Raw genomic sequence first — 19329 nt, 5'->3', positions numbered from 1 at the left:
ACATCTCCAGTTAGCAGATACTGGAGAGGCAACACTCTAGTAACAGTGTACTCCACAGAAACAAATGATCATTAAGAGCTGCTGTAAACAACTGTGGGCCAGCAACCACATGGAATGATGCCTTCATATTGTATCTTCATAATAAAATCCCCTAAAATAGAAATACAGACAGTTCATGACCATATCATATGGGACAGGGAAAACTGAAATAGTTTGCTCTAAGTTCAGAAATAAGACAGAACGTCAAGAGTTAACACTACTCAGTTTCAGAGGTCAGATATGAATTTAGAGCAAACCTTAAAACATAGTCAGTAAAGGAAAGTTCTTTGAATTTATTACATTAGAGTTATGCAGATTTTATGCAACAAAGACAATCGAGTGAGGAGAACCAATGGAGTATCGGGGGAACACTTGCTTGCAGTTATTTTTGAACAGAGAAATAACTCAGCAGCAGAAACATCAATTTGATTGAAAATGGGCAAGGGTCAGAATAATGTACATTAAATGAATCTCTCTCTCTCTCTACACACACACACACACACACACACACACACACACACACACTGCAAGTTTAAAAGCACAGAGATGAATTCTGGCTTCTCTCATCAGCCAGGACTGCTACTCTGGACAGAAAAGCAGGTGATGCAGGGAAAGGGCTGGGTAGTGCAGCTGTTAGGGAAGCAGCTACAGAGCATTATGCATGGTTGCAATGCCCAGTGCTTGTGAGGTGGTGAGGTGTAGTTAAGTCAGAGGCCAGCCTGGAATACATGTAAGGCCTTGTCTTGATAAGTACCTTGAGCCAGTGAGATGGTTGGCTCAGTAAAGGCAGTTAACTGCTAGATGCTGATGGCATGAGTTTGGCACCTGGAGTCTGTGAACATGGAGAAAACTAATGCCGTAAAGTTGTCCTCTGCCCTCCACATGTGCACCATGGCTAGCACACACACACACACACACACACACACACAGAAGTACACACAAATAGTAAAGAAAAAAGAAACACTCAAGACCAAAAATCAAGAAAAAGTTATGTAGAAACATTGTCTAAATGATATAGCAGCCCCAGGTGGTATATATACCCAGATTGAACACAACACATCAGATACAATACAAATATTTATTGCAGCCTTGCTCACAGCAGCCCATGTATAAAATGAACCAAGTTTTCCTTAAATGATGGGTGGATACATAGAGAAAATGGGCACACAGTGGTCAATTACTAAAAACAAGTGAAAACCTCTCATTAGAAGTAATTTGCATGGCTAGAAGCCATGTTTAGTTAAGTAAGCCAGACGCACAGACCCTCCTGTTGTTGAGTATTGAAAGCTATGGTAAGTACTTGATCTCAGAGCAGACAGTAGAGTAATAGATGTTGGAGTCTGGGGTAGGGAGGTGTGGAGTTTGAACAGCAGGGTTAGCGGTGTGCAGGGTAGGAGGAGTCATGTTCTGTACAGCACAGACTGACGACACTGACTGGTTCTAGGCAGCTAGTAGAGAGGAATGCTGAGCTCGGCTTGAGGATGTGATGAGGGTCTCCAGTCACTCTATGATGACTGCCTGTTGGCTGCTTGGACTGAAATGTAGTCACACAGCCCATGAATATCTATTTACTGTGGACAGTTAGAAATGAGAATAAATTAAAAACTAATTGAAAATGTTTCGAATAAAACTTTGAGAATGTAAATAGAGGTTAAGAGTGTCTCCTGTGGAAGGGGTTCCACTGGGGATGGAAGTGAGGTTCCTTGTGACAAGAATCTCCAGTGCGCCATTTCCAGGCTTGAACTGGCGGCTGGAGTTGGGAGGGACCATTACAGTTGGCTAAAGAATTAACCAAAGTTTGTGAATATGTTTGCTGCCTTGAGGGTGATCAGGCCAGCCTTCAATGTCCTCCACGTGGGTATTCTAAAGGGCAGTGTGAGCACATGACTTTACAGTGGGCACTGCTTCAGCGCCTCCTGAGAGGCACTCTTGCAACCCTTTCCTTGAGTAGAAGGGGCCCAGTGCTAGAGCCTAGGATGGTTCTCTGGGAGGGAAGCTCAGTTAGTAAGTGCTGGCGGATCATGGTTCTTTTCAGAGTGGACAGACTTGGCAAGCTGCTAGTGTGTACGCAACTGCTCCGTCTCAGTATACAAAACAGTTACTTTGCATTTGCCAAGCACTGGCTTAAAATAAGAATGTCTAATGATTTTCCTTTCATGTACTTTTGAGGCTTAAGTTTTGAAAGCATTTCCCACCCAGCTCTATTAACATTGGGGAACATTTAATGACTGCTAAGGCTCCAGGCTTGGGTTAGCGCCGAGGGTTCAGTCCACTCAGGTGTGCCTCCTTAGCTTGTTCTTACCGCTTTAATCCCGTGAAGTGGGGGCTGGAGAGGTGTGTAGAGTTTGCTGAAATAAACAAAAAAGTCAGAAAACAAAAGTTGCTCTGTCTGATGAAATGATAAACTGATGTGAGATGTGAATTCATTCTGATAGGAAGAGTGGTAAGATCTCATCCCCTGGCCTAATCTTGTCACATCAGTCAGTGGTGCTGGGCAGTCCTTGCACTATTCAGATCAGGCTTCTTGACAGCCAGCTACCCTGCTTTGTGATGACCCCAGGATGGCTGTGAGGCCTCCTGCTGCCCTCCCTGTCCTAAGTCTGAGACACCTTCTGATTGGTGACTCTCGTGTTCCACAGGTACAGCCTTCATCATCCGTTTCATTTGCAATGGTGACATTTACCCAGGAACTGCCAAATTCCTGCATCAGGACATTGACTCTACACGAGGGATCCGGAACACTTTCTTTGAGTTTGAAACTGCACTGGCTTGTCCTCCTTCTGTAGTGGATTGTCAAGTGACTGGTGAGGCCTAGGAGTTAGTAGGCTGGGTTTCAGTGAGGGAGTGTGTGTGTGGTCTGTCTGTCTGTATTTATTTGCCTGAGTCTCTACATGCTTGGATGTGAGATAGCCATTTGTAAATGTGGCACATATGCTTTGCTCCATAGGAAATACGGTGATTAAAGCGATTATTGCCCATTTTTTTTTTAATGATGCTTAGTGATGCAAATGCTTCTCTTGAAGAGACCTCTCCCCCCACACAGTCAAGGGTTTAAATAGTGGTTTGTGGGTCAAAAAGAAAATCAAATACAGATGCATTCCCGAAGTTCATATGAGGAAGAAAAAAGACACAAGACCTAAGAGCTCCTCCGTTGTGCCCTGAGGTGGCTGTGTCCTCTGCTTAGCGTCTGTGCTGTTCTGTGATGGTTTTTACGGAGGGACAGTTTGGGCAGCAGGGGCAGGGGTATGTTTCTGCAGTCCAGGCTTCCTGTGGATTTCTTTGTGTCTCGCTCGGCATGTTGTCTGAATCCTGGCAGTCTTTTGGGTGGGGAAAGCAGTCCAAGAACAAACAGGAAAGCAAGCTTTCTGTTGTGTTTCCTTCCACCCCAGACCCAGCTGGGAACGAGTATGACCTGAGTGCCCTGAGCATGGTCAGGAAGCCGTGGATGGCTGTGGACACGTCTGTGCATGGGAAGAAGAGAAGATTCTACCTGAGCGTCTGCAGCCCTCTGCCTTACATCCCTGGCTGCCATGGTGCGCTGGGGCCTTGTTCTGCTGCTTCCCTGGAGTCTGACTGGAACCAAAGTCAGCCTTTCCTCATTCACCATTCTTGTCTGTTCAGGCATTGCAGTGGGGTCCTGCATGGTGTCAGAAGACAACAATTCAAACTTGGGTGTGGTGCAGATCAGTCCTCAGGCTACTGGAAATGGCTCTCTCAGCATCCTGTATGTGAACGGTGACAGGTGTGGAAATCAGCGCTTCTCCACCAGGATAATGTTCGAATGTGCCCAGACATCGGTAAGTGTGCACCTCAGCAGGAGACACTTGGTTGGTAGTTACTTCTAGTCCCATTTCCCCTTAATCTCAGAGTCTTCTGTGTTGTTTAAAGCCTGTGTTTTTATAGAAACTGGGGGCATTGCTAGTATTTGACTAGAGTATACTATTTTCCCCAGGCTTGAAATATTCCATCAATACTAAATACTTAGCTTAAGCGAGCAAGAGACTGGATACTTACTGCTTACTTGCTTGTTTTGAAAAGTAGCAAACAAACTGTTGGCTTGTGTTGCAGGGGTCACCTATGTTCCAGTTCCTGAACAACTGTGAGTACGTGTTTGTGTGGCGAACAGTGGAGGCCTGTCCTGTGGTCAGAGAGGAGGGTAAGCCACAGGCTGCTGCCCCTGAGTTGCTGTACATATCTAGCGTAATATATGTCCTAAACCTAGGATGCCTAACATAGGAAGTCCTATGATGGCGGCTGCCTGCGAGGTCAGGAGGAGCCAGTGGCGGGGTCAGCCTTATCCTTGAGGGCTTTACTAAGCCACTTGTTAATTTTTAACACCAGCCTTTCTCTAATATACTTGGATTGGATTTTGTTTTTTCTTAAAACCAGTAAATCAGTCAGGATGGGCTTGGTTTATTAAAGTCTGCTGGTGTACCTGGACTCCCTCCAAAACTAACTGTCCTACACATACACAAAACAACACGGAGGCAGCCCACTTTCTGATTGTCATTGCCTGAGTAAAAACTGTAAAAGTTGCCTGGTTTGGTGGTGCAAGCCTATAACCTCAGCTTTGCAGGAAGCTGCAGCAGGAGGGACCTAAGTTCAAGAACCACCTCCCTGGGCTGTGCGTGAGTTTGAGGCCAGTGTCAGTAACTTAATGAGGCCCAGTCTCAGATGAGCAGATGGAGCTAAGAAGGTAGCTCAGTGATAGGGTGTGCTATGTCCTGGGTTCTCAGTGTGGTTCTCAGTGATAGGGTGTGCTATGTCCTAGGTTCTCAGTGTGGTTCTCAGTGATAGGGTGTGCTATGTCCTAGGTTCTCAGCACTGCAAAGTAAATAAGAAAGTTTATTTAAAAAGTTGTTCCTATTTGGAACTACGAATGCTTGTGTGATACCATTTGCTCTTGACACTTGTATGTTCTTGAAGGAGACAACTGCCAGGTGAAAGACCCCAGGCATGGCAGTTTGTATGACCTGAAGCCCCTGGCCCTCAATGACATCATCATCAGTGCTGGCGAGTACACCTACTACTTCCGGGTCTGCGAGAAGCTGTCCTCAAATGTCTGCTCTGCCCATGATGGGTCCAAGGCAGTCTCGTCATGCCAGGAAAAGAAAGGACCACAGGGATTCCAGAAAGTGGCAGGTACTGTTGTTTTCTGTCTTCAGTTATAAAATATCAAGATGTGATGCCAAGGATCACATGGTAAGTGACACAAGGAAGCAAGCTTCCATCTGTCTGTTCATCCGTCCTTCTGTTTATGCTTATGGGCAAGTTGCTGTATGTGAAGACAAGGTGGGTATCACTGAGCACAAGTGCAGGTCAGAGAACGATTTGCAGCACTTGTTCTCTCCTTCCACCATGTGGCTCCTGGAAATAAAACTTAGGTCAACAGATTTGTCAGCAAGTGCCCTTACCCACTGAGCTATCATGCCAGGTTACTGAGGACAATTTGATTAGAGTTTGGAAAAAAACAACAGGGCTAGGCAGTTGGAAATCACGGCGGTTGCCAGGAGAAGCTATGCTTTTTGCAGTACACTGGCATTTTCAGTGGGAGGCTTAAGAAACAGCCATAAGGCAGACAGGCAGCTCCACATAGCAAGTGGGAGTGGGGCTTCAGGGGAGTGAGGGAGCCCAGAGTGCCAGGGAAAGCAGGGAAGGAAGGAAAAAGAAAAGTTAGGCCTCGGCTGAATGGCCTGTGAACTGCAAGGCCACAGAGTGTTTCTAACCCTAAGCCCATAGGTTTTTCTTGAGGCCAGCTATGGGACACACTGCACTAGGTGTTGATGGGTATCTGCAGATAGTCTATCTCAGGGCTGCATCAAAGGGGTGTGCACGGCAGAAGGCTAACTGGAAAACTGACAAGGCTGTACAGTTAAGAGCACTGCCTGCTTTTGCAGAGAACTGGGATTCCATTCCCAGCACTCACATGGTGGCCACCAACCATCTGTAACTATAGATGATTTGACAACCTTTTCTGACCTTCAAGGGCAGACATACATGGTGCATAGACATACATGCAGCCAAACACACTAACACACATAAAATAATAAAATAATAAACCTAAAACTGATAGTTGATTGGCATGGTGGTATTTGTTCACCATCACCATTCCAGCCCTCAGCTGATGTGTGAGTGTCTCGAATTGGAGGCAGGTCTGAGTTCCATAGTGAGATCCGTCTCATTAATGAAGCATCCAGCCCCACTTGACAACTGATAAATCATTTAAGCTGTCTCAGCAGGTCGATGAGACTTATATCCGCTCTAGACTGTTAAAAGAAGCAGGAATGGCTGCGGTGGGAAACATGAGCACTCCTAGGGAGCCATGGTGAAGGTGGCGTGTGTTGGGTGTGGAGAATAGCACACCATTTCCTACACTCTTTAGGCTGCACCTATGGCTGGCCCTCTTCAATCCTCCTGCCATGTAATGTGGAGAGGATGAGCAGTCCAGCACTATGCGCATGTGCCATGTGACAGGCCTTGGATTAGCACCACAGTCTGGGAGCACTTGTCAGGAGCCTTACGCATGTGCTTTTCTTGAGCAGGACTCCTTAATCAGAAGCTGATGTTCGAAAATGGACTATTGAAAATGAACTACACTGGGGGGGACACCTGCCATAAGGTGTATCAGCGCTCCACAACCATCTATTTCTACTGTGACCGGACTACTCAGAAGGTGAACCTGTGTGGCACTCCCACTGCCGTCCCCACTCCCGCTGGCTATTCTTTCAGGCCTAGTCTACTCTCAACATCTATAAAATGCATTATTTACTGAATACCTGTTTGCATGGCCATCCTTCACCTGGGATTCCATGTTTACATATGTTTCCTTAACCTTTTCAGCCAGTGTTTCTGAAGGAAACTTTGGACTGCTCTTATTTGTTTGAGTGGCGAACACAGTATGCCTGCCCACCTTTCAATGTGACAGAGTGTTCTATCCAGTAAGTTCAAATGTCTGTTTGCTTTTTGAGTCCTTCCTTGGTAAAATTTTCCTTCACAGGTAAATGTGTTTACCTGTGTTTGGGTTAGTCCACCCACTTCTTTTCACACTGGGTAGATGGGCTCCAGATAGCCACATGTAGGGTTGGTGCATCAGAAGTGTACATGGAGAGGAGTCAGGGACAGAAACAGAGCTTCATAGCCTACCTGGTTTGTAAGGACGGCGTGGCTTCAGGTCAGGGAGCAGGAGGCTTGGTGAGACAGCTTCTGGAAATGGCTGTGAGTTCATATGCTCTGCGTGCCTGTGTGTGGACAGACGTTTCCAGACTTGCCTTTTCAGATAGTTCATTTTGTTGAAGTGAACATTGACTCATCAGAGTTCAAGGCTGAGTCTTGCTCACTCTGCATATGGAAAGTTATGTTCTGCAGTAAAGCTTGATTCACAGGACATCAGGGACATATTGATGCTTGAGCCCTTTGAGGAGAGTGCCAGACGTGTTGCTGGAGCTAACTAGACCCTGATCGTGGTGTTTTGTTCCCTGCAGGGATGGGGCTGGCAACTCCATTGACCTCTCCTCACTGTCAAGATACAGTGACAACTGGGAGGCTGTAACCAGGACCGGGGCCACGGAACATTACCTCATCAATGTATGCAAGTCTCTGTCTCCACAGGCTGGCACAGGTGAGAAGTGATCCTGTCCTTGTAGGGTGGTGGTCCAGGATGAGCCTTCTGGGACAGAGCAGGAGAGGCCTCAGTGGAAGGAGTTTGGCTTAGGAGCAGCAGGGGAAGGGCCTGAGGGTCTTGGTGATTGATTCCCATCTGGCCCAGGCTCTGTTGATGCTGAGGACATGCAGGGAACATGTTAACCTCTCTGATCATGAGGCCATGACAGTGGGTAGAAAGAAAGCAGGATGGGACACAAGAAGGGATTAGAGATCCTTAGGTGACCCACTGTTGATCCAGGGATGAGAATGGAGACTGGAAGACGCATGGTGGGCAGCAGTGTTCAGGGAGTTCTTGGAATGCTAAAGGTGAAAGTCACCTATTGGGGGTGGGGTAGGTACAGTCCCACCTCAGGGTAATGCGTGGTTTTTAACTTCATCCTCGGCATGAATGGGGGCCTCGCTGTTGCTCAGGCAGCCTGTTACTCTGGTCCTATACTGGTGCAGGGCTGGCTCTCCTTCAGGGCATATGGCACAAGTGCTCGGAGAACCAGAAATCGGCAGAGTATTGAGTAATGTATTGATGTAATGTATTAATGTAATGTAGAGTGAGAATGTAGGCCCTAACAGTGCCCCATTGCACTGAGGACTCTGGCCTTACCATACACAGTGGTTAGAAATGATGATGCAGAGTAGGGGTGGAGGGGTTGGTTGGATAATACCATACCTAAAGCTGCCCTTTGCACTGCAGGAGACTGCAGTCACCCCCAGGAGACTCTGATTGTATCTTGTGTTGCAGAACCGTGCCCTCCAGAGGCAGCTGTTTGTCTGCTGGATGGCTCCAAGCCTGTGAACCTTGGCAAGGTGAGGGATGGCCCTCAGTGGACAGATGGCGTGACTGTCCTGAAGTATGTGGATGGTGACTTGTGCCCAGACAAAATTCGGAAAAGGTCAACCATTATTCGCTTCACCTGCAGTGACAACCAAGTGGTGAGTTAATGGCACCCAGTAGAGTGTGGGACCCTGAGCCAGTGGCAGTGCCGGGCTGCCTTTGGGCACAAACTGAAGAGGTCAGGGTGGTATGGTTGTGGTGCATGCTGGTTGCGAAGCTCTGTGATTTAGGGCACATGGGTCCCCTTGCTGACTCCTTGGGTACATAGTTGGATACTTCCAGGTGCAGGGTTGGTTGATTCTTTTGAGTCTACTTTGGATCCTTAAAGAACAGAAGGGCAGCTAACACTTGGCTGCTTGTCCCGTGTTTGTGAGCAAGATGTAGAGAGGAGACTGGAAGTTCCCCTGTGACTTGTGCAGGTGTTATGGATGCCCATTTGGGCTGCTCTCCGTGTGAGTTGCCTCCTTCCCTGGTTGTTGGTGTTGGCATCTAGCAGGTGTGGATAGCATGGGTAGCTTCTCTTTGGCACAGGGGAACTTCTATGCTTCTATTTATGATGGGACACATCTGTACTGGGGAAGCAGGGTCATCTCTGAGAGAGCAGATGCCTTATGGGCCAGGATACAAGCTGTCTGACATACTGGAGGGTGGTGGGCCTCTATGCCTTAGTGCTAAGAAGTGTGCAGGAAGGAGGTAGAGTTGGGCAGTAGTTTCCACTCTAATGGTGGGAAGGCCCGAGGTCAGGAGTGAGCTATAGCTAGTGTCCAGGAGAGTTGGTATCAGTGGCCTGCTCTTTAGGTGGGTCCTTTTGCTTTGACTGTAACAGGCATTCTCTAACTAAGCATTCGACCAGGGATTTACTCATGGAGTTCTTTGTCCGGGCTATTCCTGGGGCTATCATTAGAAAAACGTCTGGCTCCCTTAGTTAGCTTTTGTGGTGATCCCTGGGGTATTTTGCTGACTTACTTGTGTGAGGCCCTCGGGTACCTCACTTACCTTTGATTTTCTTGACCTGTGCTTACCTCATAGAGACACCCCAAGACTTGCCGTGCTTGGTTTTGCCAAGCAGTATTCTGGGGCACGAGTGGGTACCCCCTAGGCATAGGTGGGCAACCCCGTCTTGTATCAGTTATTCTGAAGTGGGTTCCTTATGCTTGCTCTAGAACTCCAGGCCTCTGTTCGTCAGTGCTGTGCAGGACTGTGAATACACCTTCTCCTGGCCCACACCTGCTGCCTGTCCTGTGAAAAGCAGCATACACGATGACTGCCAAGTCACCAACCCCAGCACAGGTGAGGGACAGACAACACAGCCCTACCCAGGGAGGGACCTAGGAGATACATCTGTTGGTGTCTGGGCATCTTTGGTCTTTTCCAAGTGTGTGTTTATCCTATGGAGGCAGCTACCTTGTACCTCTGAAAGCCAGTCTCCATCTTGTTTTGTACTGTGCTTCTGGCTGACTCGGCTGATACCATTGGCTACATCAGTGCTAAGATCTACAGAGCTGGCCACCTTTCAGAGCAAACAGGCCAGCTACCAGAAGACTTCTGCTCTTCCTCTTTGCTGAGCACCAAGAGGAATGTGGGTGGCAGGCTGCTGACCATTGGCGAGCGTCAGGCCTCAGAAGTGGCAGTGGGTGCTGTGCTATAGAGGACTGAGACTGTGGTCCAGTGACAGGTGCTGCTAGTTGGGGTAATTTAGGGCTCTTGATTAGTGTGTGAAGAGTCAGAGCCCCCCACTGGTTGGTTGATGTGAGCTGCCTGATAACAGCCCTCCCAAGTCTGAGCACCCTCTTCCTTTCACTTGGCAGGCCACCTGTTTGACCTGAGCTCCTTAAGTGGCAAAGATGGCATCACAGCCTCCTACAGTGAGAAGGGGCAGGTCTTCATGAGCATCTGTGAGGAGAATAAGAACTGTGAACCTGGAGTAGGTGAGTGCCATAGCTTCCAGTGCCTGGCTGCTGTCCCTGCTGTCCCTAGGGCTGGCCTCAGCCCCATCCCTTCTTCCATAGCCCATGCTTCCGGCCCTTGTAGTAGTTAGGAGATACTGTGTTCTTCTAGGAAATTAATTAGTCACTGACCCCTTACCAGTGCTTTCCTTGTTGCTCCTTCTGTGTGCTGCAGGGGCCTGCTTTGGACAGACCAGGATCAGTGTGGGCAGGGCCAGCAAGAGGCTGAGCTACAAGGATCAGGTCTTGCAGCTGGTGTATGAGAATGGGTCCCCATGCCCCTCCAAATCAGGCTTGAGGTACAAGAGTGTCATCAGCTTCGTGTGCCGGCATGAGGCTGGACCTACCAACAGGCCCATGCTCATCTCCTTGGACAAGCAGTCGTGCACACTCTTCTTCTCCTGGCACACACCCCTGGCCTGTGAGCAAGCGGTGAGTGTGCCTGTGACTGGTGAAGCAGTGCGTGGGTCGTGCAGCTGCACCTGCTCTTCCGTTTGCTGGCTCCCAGCAGCCCAAGGCTGGGTGGCCTTGGTCAATCTTTCTTAGGTTTTTATCTATTTTATTTTATTTTTATTTTAATACTTCTTCTTTTTCCTTCTTTTGGGGATGGAGTTTTTACACTGTATCCAAAGCTGGCCTTCAGCTCACTGTGTAGTTCAGGCTATTCTTGAACTGTGGCAGTTCTCCTGCTTCACCCCACTGAGTGCTGCTGGGACTGTAGACATGTTCCCTCATACCTGGGTTTAGCTTTTTAAGCTAACTGTCATGTTCACTAGAAAAAGAATTATTTGCAAAGTCAAATGTAGTCTTTTCTTTTGAACAGACGGAGTGTACTGTGCGTAATGGAAGCTCAATTATTGACCTGTCCCCTCTCATCCACCGCACTGGTGGCTACGAAGCATACGATGAAAGTGAGGATGATAGCTCTGAAACCACCCCTGACTTCTACATCAATATCTGCCAGCCACTGAATCCCATGCATGGAGTGCCCTGCCCTGCAGGTGCCTCAGTATGCAAAGTTCCTGTGAACGGGACCCCTATAGTAAGTGTGTACGGTCAGGGTTGGGGGTCTTTTGAAGTTTCTAGTCATAGCCCGTGTGCTGTGCTTTGTGCTTCCAAGAGAGGATAGAGAGTGCAGGTTCAGATGGTTAAGGTGAGACTGCATGGAGCTGCTAACCAATAGTGCTGGCCAGGACGTCCGAGCTGCTTGAAAATCGAATAGTTGCTTTGACTTGCTTTTTAAAAATACATGTATCTGTGTGAGTGGGTGCTGTACATGTGTTTAGCCTGTGGAGGCTAGAATAGGGGTTTTGATCCCTTGGGGTTGGAGTTACAGGCACTTGTGAGCTGCTTGCTGTTGGTGCTAGGATGGGAACGTGAGCATCCTCTGGAAGAAAGTACAAGCAGCCCTCTCATACATTTGAACATTGGCGGTCACATGACAGGCATTAACTGTTTCAGGGTACTTTTGATTAGTGTGGACCTCTCTCCAGAACTCCCAGATACACTTTCTATTTTAAGACTTTTATTTTGTTTTTGATTACATGTATATGTTTCTGTATGAGTATGTGCAAGTAGGTACAGGTGTCTAGGGGCCATTGGATCCCCTAAGCTGCAGTTACAGGTGATTGTGAGTTGCCTGATGTGGGTGCTGGGAACTGAACCCAGGTTCTGTGCTACAGAGTGAGCACTTTTAACCATTGAGCCATCACCCCAGCTTCCCAGATATGCTTTCTGTGTATTATGTTAGGAGCTTCAGAGTTAAACCTGACCAAGAGAGGTGTTAACACAGAGCAGATGTCAACAGCACTGGCATAGTGTGTGCTTCTGTTTCAAGTACTTGTGTAATTAAAAGGCTTAAGCAACACAAGCTCTTTCTAGTAATGAGTGACAATTAGGGCAAAAACAGTTATGGTAATAACTAAATACTCTGCCCTGAAAACTTACGGTGTAGACACAGATGTGTGGAGGTGTATTTGTGGTTCGCCAAGCCCTTGTGAAGTTTTAAACTTTAAATCCCCTCTGTTGTGAGTTCTGTTGCAGGACATTAGGCGTCCTTTTAAACGTTATGTGTCTTACACAGAGGAGGGCCAAGGCATGAGCTACATTTTAATAGGAAGTTCTTCAGTAGCACCCTGACACAGCACTCTGGCAATCATTTCCCAGAAGCCTGGTCTGCTGAGTTTTCCTGCTTGGCCATCCCTTGTCAGATTAAATTTTTGTTTAAGTTCTTTGATTGGTGAAGGCATTATTTCATATGCTCTCAACATGCCCCATAGCAATGATTCACACAATAGACACGTTCATGTGTGCGCTTATGCTCATTCTGGTTTGAACATACTGTCACACAGCACTTCACACACACATGCAGGCATGCTTCCCGTCCTCCTGCCTTTTATTCTCTCATTTATTCAAAGAACTGAAGAGGTACTGTGTCTATCTGCCACTGTCCTAAGCAACAACATGTGGTGAGTGAGAGTTGTCTCCTCTGGACATTCCCAGCAGGCACTGCTGAGCTGAGTAAGGGGCAATCTCAGGGCAGTATAGATACCGGAACACTAGGAAGGGCATCTCCCAGGCTCCTGCCTTTCTCCTTCTGGGCCCGGGACTGTGAAGGAGGATAGAAGTCCCCAGTGCTCAGTATCTGAAAGCTGAATGTGAGTAGGAACACCTTTGTTTTCTCTCTATGTGTCTCTGGTATCTCTGCACGCTGGAGGCCTATTTGCTTGCCAGTCACAGAGCAGTACAGGTATGTCTTTAAAGACTGACAGTGTAGAACTGCTGCAGTTCCATGTGAGTTCCTACTCTGCCGACCTTGGGATGGCTATGAAGCACCATTTGCTTCCTCTGTTCTAGGATATTGGGAGAGTCACAGGCCCTCCTATATTCAATCCTGTGGCGAATGAAGTCCACCTGAACTTTGAGAGCAGCACTCCTTGTTTAGCGGACAAATACATGAACTACACCTCACTCATCACATTTCACTGCAAGCGAGGAGTCAGCATGGTGAGTACCCACCCCTGTCAGCTTCACTCAACACCTGCTGTGGGCAGTGTGCTGAAACCACCCAAAACATGATTTTTGGGGCATAAGTCTGAGTTAACATGAATGCTTCCTGTTGTTCAGAATCATGGAAGCTTTGAGAGTAGAAGTCATATTTAGTGAGCACTAATTCTGAACAAAAGGTTGAAATATCTTTATTTTTTTAAACTATAAGGTGATTTCTGGTTAGACTTTTGTGGGTATGTGCCATTATTCATTGTACAGCTTTATTATCTCTCAGGGCCAGATGGGCAGGTGGAGCTGCTTTCTGCTCTGACCTGCTGACATCTGGGATGCACTGAGGGGCTTGTCATTCCCAGGGCAGCAGTGCCTGAGCAGCTGTTGCTTTGTCCTTCCCAGTGTTTGCCATCTTTAATAGAAGCTCTTTTTCCAGTATGACTCAGTAAAGAGCTCACCAGCAAGTGTGCACGGAATTCCCAACCGCCTGGCTGCCCTCTGCTGCTGTTGAATGAGCGAGAGCTGTGCTCTGATTCAGAGTTCATGGCCTGTGGAGAATAATGGCTGCAGTAGTTTTTGTCCCCATGAGTATTCCTGGTGTCTAGCAGGATGCAGACCTGCTCTTTGGTTTGGCTGTGCTTGCTTGTGTTGAGTGTGGCAGGGATAGTATGTCCCCACTGTTCCTAGGAGAGAGTATGGTGGATCTTATACTCATGTGGTTTTTAAGACTCATGTTTTTCTTGTCCACAGGGAACTCCTAAGCTGATAAGGACCAGTGACTGTGACTTTGTGTTTGAGTGGGAGACTCCGATTGTCTGTCCTGACGAGGTGAAGACACAGGGCTGTGCTGTAACAGACGAGCAGCTGCTCTACAGCTTCAACCTGACCAGCCTTTCCACAAGCACTTTCAAGGTACGGCTGCTTTCCATAGCCTTGCCAGCCTCCAGAGGCCCAAGGTGCTCGGACACAGGCTGGACAAAAATCAGTAACCAGTGAGGCAGGTAGTGGAATTATGTGACACAGGTGAATAATGGGCAGAGTGACTTGAGGACATGCATTGGAACACATACCCCTGGGCTAGGGCAAGATTAGTAATGGTTATAGGGAGCCACAGAGAATCATTAAGCTGCCGGTCTGAGCTCAAGGTAAAGAGATGCAGTCTGCCAACCACAGAGACAAGTGAGTAAGGCAGCATTGTGCGAAGTCTTTTATGCATGAATCTATGGCCTGGGAGGTTTTCAGTGAGCCTGGTGAGTGCTGAGTTCTGAACCTTTCTCAGGGGTTGGCACAATTCAGGGATAGTTTTTCTGCATGATTGCAGTGAGTGAGAAAAGCAAGGCCCATGTTCACATGTGGGTTGTCTGCTCTATGTCCCAGCTGAGGGATTGCTGGATTCAAGAAGGTAGGAGGAAGCTGGGACTCAGAGCAGTAGGTTCTGGCTGGAGAGAACAGTTGGGCAGTACTATTGGCTGCCTGGGCCACCAAGGGAGAGAACAAGATAGAAAAGAGACTGACCCAGGGTGACTTCTAGAGGCTGCCTAGAGGGTCAGTTGGGCATTCCTGGTTGCCTCTGGAGGTGGCCTTAACCCAGGAGGAAAACAGCAGGGAGTCATGTCCTGTTCAGGTACAGGAATTGTAGGAGCCCGTGCTCTGTTTACATCTGTCAGTAGCCACACATTGCTATTTGTCTGTGCAGGTTACTCGGGACGCTCACACATACAGTATAGGGGTGTGCACAATGGCAGCTGGCTTAGACCAGGAAGGCTGCAAGGATGGCGGTGTTTGCCTGCTCTCTGGGAACAAAGGTGCTTCTTTTGGGCGCCTGGCATCGATGCAGCTGGATTACAGACACCAGGATGAAGCGGTCATTCTGAGTTATGTGAATGGTGACCCTTGCCCTCCAGGTAAGTCTTCACAGTGTGGTCAATCTCAAATTTCTTATAAACAGATTAGACTTAGCAGGAAAATATTTGAGGAATGAAGCTTCAAACTCTGTGAGCACTGTACCCGGCCACATTACCTTCCCTGGTATGAGTGCCTGTGCCTGGAACATGATATTGTCTGTTGTTTGTCTGTCTGGGTGAATCCTGGCTAGCAGGGTCGGTACACAGCTTCTTAGGGAGTCCTTAGGTGACGGCATCCAGGAAGGCACAGCTGATGCTGCATTGATGCATGTGTGTGATCCACACCTCTTTCCTTCCAGAAACGGATGATGGCGAGCCCTGTGTCTTCCCCTTCATTTACAAAGGGAATAGCTATGAAGAATGTGTATTGGAGGGACGAACGAAACTGTGGTGTAGTAAAACTGCAAATTACGATCGTGACCATGAGTGGGGCTTCTGCAGACCGAGTGAGTGGGGAGCTGAGTTTGGGGGAGGGGAGCAGGTGTTGTATGGGTGGCCAAGCTAATTAAGGCCGTGATGCTCTTATGTAAGTTTTGTTCTTGTTAGCTACAGCAAGCATGTTATCGCTACCTGGAATGGCAAGGCAGATGCGTATGTCAAGCACAGCGGCGATGTGGTGAAAGTGGCCTGCTGGGGGCTGATCTGGGCACGGCTCACACACCAGCATTCAGCTCGGGTTGATAGTCACTCCTCAGCCAGACCACCTTCTGTTGGGTCTGCAGGGTGGCTGCTGAGTGCTGAGTCACTGACACTTTGCTATGTGGCAGGTGTAGAGCTTGTGGGGCAAGGGTGGTGGTCATGGAGAGCCAAACTTGAGCACCATGGCTCCTCTGCAGCTCAGGGGTGGAAGGAGAGTGGTACAAAGGCCTGACACTCTGTAAGTTCTCTAAGCGATCGACCAAGGACAGGCGTTTGACTCGTGAGACATGACTAGCTCCAAGTCTTCTATGGGTGACCCTGAAGATTTTAGGTTGTTACAGATGTTTAGCTGATTCTTTAAATTCTTGTCATTATCAGTATATAGTCAAGTATTGAATGCTTTCCCAGGAGTTATCCTGGTGAGGTCTGAGGGAACTGAGCCTGTATGTGGATAGATCTTCAGGAGTGAGACAGACTGGCCAGGGCTACACTTGGGAAAATGGCCAGGAGGAATAGGAAGTGAGAGAAGTCAAGGCATATACCCTACCCTAGGTCTGACCTTTGCACACTATTGCTCCCAGCCAACAGCCACCGCATGTCTGCGATCATATTTACATGTGATGAAAATGAAGATATTGGGAGGCCAGAAGTGTTCAGTGAAGATCGTGGGTGTGAAGTAACATTTGAGTGGAAGACAAAAGTTGTCTGCCCTCCGAAGAAGATGGAGTGCAAGTTTGTTCAGAAGCATAAGACCTATGACTTGCGGCTGCTCTCATCCCTCACGGGCTCCTGGGACTTTATGCATGAAGGAACCTCGTGAGTATACCACTGCCTGCTGTCCCTCAAGTTTGCAAAGACAGGAGTATCACATACCTGTGGGGTTTGGGGCTCTCAGTGAGACACAGCCTAGATTGTCAGTGTGTGACTGTGAAATCGTAGTGTATGGGGAGTTCTGGTGAGCACTATGGAAGCTGGAGCCCTGACAGTCTTGAAGGCTTCCTGTTGGGCAGGTTTGAGGCAGGATAGGTTTTCTAATATTTTTGCCAGTTCTTTTAGCTCTGCCTTTGCCTTTTGAACTAATTACCCTGACTGTCCATGTGGGGAGGGTCTGCTCTGCCAGGCGCCTGAGCCTTCAGGTCCTGCTACAAATCAGGGCTGTGAATTGGGGGACTTAGGTGAGTGCCTGCTCTACCTCCACAGCCTTGTCTCCTGTCCGCACTATGTCAGGGCTGCATGGGGACATGTCATTGCATGTGAGCCTGTTGAGTCAGCTACTCTGTATGGCTGCTTCATTCTCCACTTCTTCTGCACCCCCAAGGCTATCAGGGATTCAGTGACCTTCCAAGGTAGCATGGAGTGTACAGGTTTCTCCAGTGTCACAGTAGAAATTTCACTTGCCCTTTCTCTGCACCCTTTTGTGTCATTCTGTAGGTACTTTATCAATCTGTGCCAAAGAGTATATAAAGGTCCCCTGGACTGCTCTGAAAGAGCCAGCATTTGCAAGAAGAGTGCCACTGGTCAAGTCCAGGTTTTGGGGCTTGTTCATACACAAAAACTGGAAGTCATAGGTAAGGCTCTGGGGTTTGTACTTGGTTCAGTTGCTGCATCAAGATTGGCAAGGTGAAGCTGTCCCTGGTGTGATGGAGAAAGTGCCTGAGCTTTGGTGGAAACTTCAAGGCTGCTCCCAGTGACTAGTTAAAGCATTTCTGTCCACTTCCTGGAACATGAAGTACATGCTATTTTGTACACTCCAAGGCACAGGTAGCCTGTTTAAAGCACCTTTGGTGATCTGGGTGCACATTGGCTTCTTTTTTGTGGGGGCGGGGCCGTTTGAGACAGGGTTTCTCTGTGTAGCCCTGGCTGTCCTGGAACTCACTCTGTAAACCCAGGCTGCCCTCAAACTCAGAAATCCGCCTGCCTCTGCCTCCCAAGTGCTGGGATTAAAGGCATGTACCACCACTGCCCAGCTGCACATTGTGTGTCTACACACATCTAAGAAAGCCATGATCACACAGGACGCGGTACAGATTGCCATGTATTTCCTCAAGCACTTAGATAGTAATCATGACACTCTGCAGTAGTTTAAATACAAGCTCTCCAAGGGGAAGGTATCTGTTGTTAAAGGACAGGCATTCCCGGCTAAGGGAGAGCACAGTGACAAGTGTTAGGTGTTGGACATTCTGCTCTGCCTCTAAGGCTAGAGTAGGATTCTGATTGTGCTGATTGTACCAAGGTGACATGGGTACTGAAATGGAGAGGGAATTCTGAGGAAGTTCCCACGGCCTTTAATCATAGACTCGGGTTCTGCAGGTTGGTAGAGTCCTAAGGTAAGAAAATGGTCTCCTCTTGAGAATTAAATTCCCAACACATGAACCAGGTGGCAAACTCACATCCCAGGGATCCTGTATTTCCGAAACCCTTGACTGCTGCGGAGTTGGATGCTAGTCATAGGTGTGGCCATGGAGGTTTATCATTCCCAAGGATCCAGGGAGCTCATGGGCTTGCTGTTGCCTTGGTAATGGTGGTATGGGTATATGGGCCAGTGACTGCCATTTAATATGGAGGACACCTTTAGAGAGCTGACACTTAACCTTTGCAGTAGATTTTAAGCCCTGACATTGTTTTGCAGTGCACTAGAAATAACGCCAGCTCATTGTCTCGTGTTTCAGATGAAACAGTCATTGTCACATACTCAAAAGGCTATCCTTGTGGTGGGAATAAGACTGCATCCTCTGTAATCGAATTGACCTGTGCGAAGACTGTGGGCAGGCCTGCATTCAAGAGGTGAGCCACTTGCGAGCACACTGTGGCTCTCTGCCTCCCCCATTTCCATGTGGGAGTTGGGAATGTGCACACAGATGAGAGAGTGTTTGGGACTGTCACTGTGGCAGAAATGCCCACTGAGACTGAGGACTTAGAGGACAGATTGTCTTGTCCTATGCAGTATTTATCCCACAGAGGCCATCTCTACCCCAACCCGAGCGAGGGCTAAGGTATACCAAAACAGGACCACCTCAGCTGGTTTGCCTCAAGAAACCCACTCCTGAACCAGCTTTGGAGCTGCTGCTGCTAACCTGAGCAGTGCAGAGCTGCCTGCTGCTCCACAATGTCATTTATAATTACAGGGCTGCTGATTGCACCACCACCAAGCAGGTTCTGGGCTTCTTGAATGATTGCATAGTGTGTTTCAGGCCGTTGTTGGGTGGTGGTAGAGGAATTGTGGCCAGCAGGGGGAGCATTGAGCTGCACTTTTGGAAACTGCTTTGAAAAGGGCTTTTAAACTTCTGAGACTCAAGATACCACTTGTAAA

General features: G+C 48.2%; 1 protein-coding gene across 1 annotated transcript in view; it reads left to right on the top strand.

The window, feature by feature from the left end:
• Igf2r (insulin like growth factor 2 receptor) overlaps positions 1 to 19329 on the top strand; it is an 89212-nt gene that overhangs the window by 62137 nt on the left and 7746 nt on the right. Inside the window, exons 23-42 of the mRNA XM_076926656.1 lie at positions 2679 to 2843; positions 3429 to 3572; positions 3661 to 3836; positions 4108 to 4195; positions 4966 to 5181; positions 6582 to 6712; positions 6880 to 6977; positions 7521 to 7657; positions 8438 to 8628; positions 9694 to 9820; positions 10339 to 10458; positions 10652 to 10908; positions 11300 to 11518; positions 13333 to 13482; positions 14227 to 14388; positions 15173 to 15380; positions 15680 to 15826; positions 16601 to 16835; positions 17451 to 17587; positions 18689 to 18803. Of these exons, the coding sequence (XP_076782771.1) occupies positions 2679 to 2843; positions 3429 to 3572; positions 3661 to 3836; positions 4108 to 4195; positions 4966 to 5181; positions 6582 to 6712; positions 6880 to 6977; positions 7521 to 7657; positions 8438 to 8628; positions 9694 to 9820; positions 10339 to 10458; positions 10652 to 10908; positions 11300 to 11518; positions 13333 to 13482; positions 14227 to 14388; positions 15173 to 15380; positions 15680 to 15826; positions 16601 to 16835; positions 17451 to 17587; positions 18689 to 18803 (3223 nt within the window). The remainder of the gene's footprint in view (positions 1 to 2678; positions 2844 to 3428; positions 3573 to 3660; positions 3837 to 4107; positions 4196 to 4965; positions 5182 to 6581; positions 6713 to 6879; positions 6978 to 7520; positions 7658 to 8437; positions 8629 to 9693; positions 9821 to 10338; positions 10459 to 10651; positions 10909 to 11299; positions 11519 to 13332; positions 13483 to 14226; positions 14389 to 15172; positions 15381 to 15679; positions 15827 to 16600; positions 16836 to 17450; positions 17588 to 18688; positions 18804 to 19329) is intronic.

The sequence above is a fragment of the Arvicanthis niloticus genome, chromosome 28, assembly GCF_011762505.2.
Source record: "Arvicanthis niloticus isolate mArvNil1 chromosome 28, mArvNil1.pat.X, whole genome shotgun sequence".
NCBI classification, from domain to species: Eukaryota; Metazoa; Chordata; class Mammalia; order Rodentia; family Muridae; genus Arvicanthis; species Arvicanthis niloticus.
Note: the sequence above shows the minus strand (reverse complement) of the source record. Positions and strands in the feature narration are given on the sequence as shown.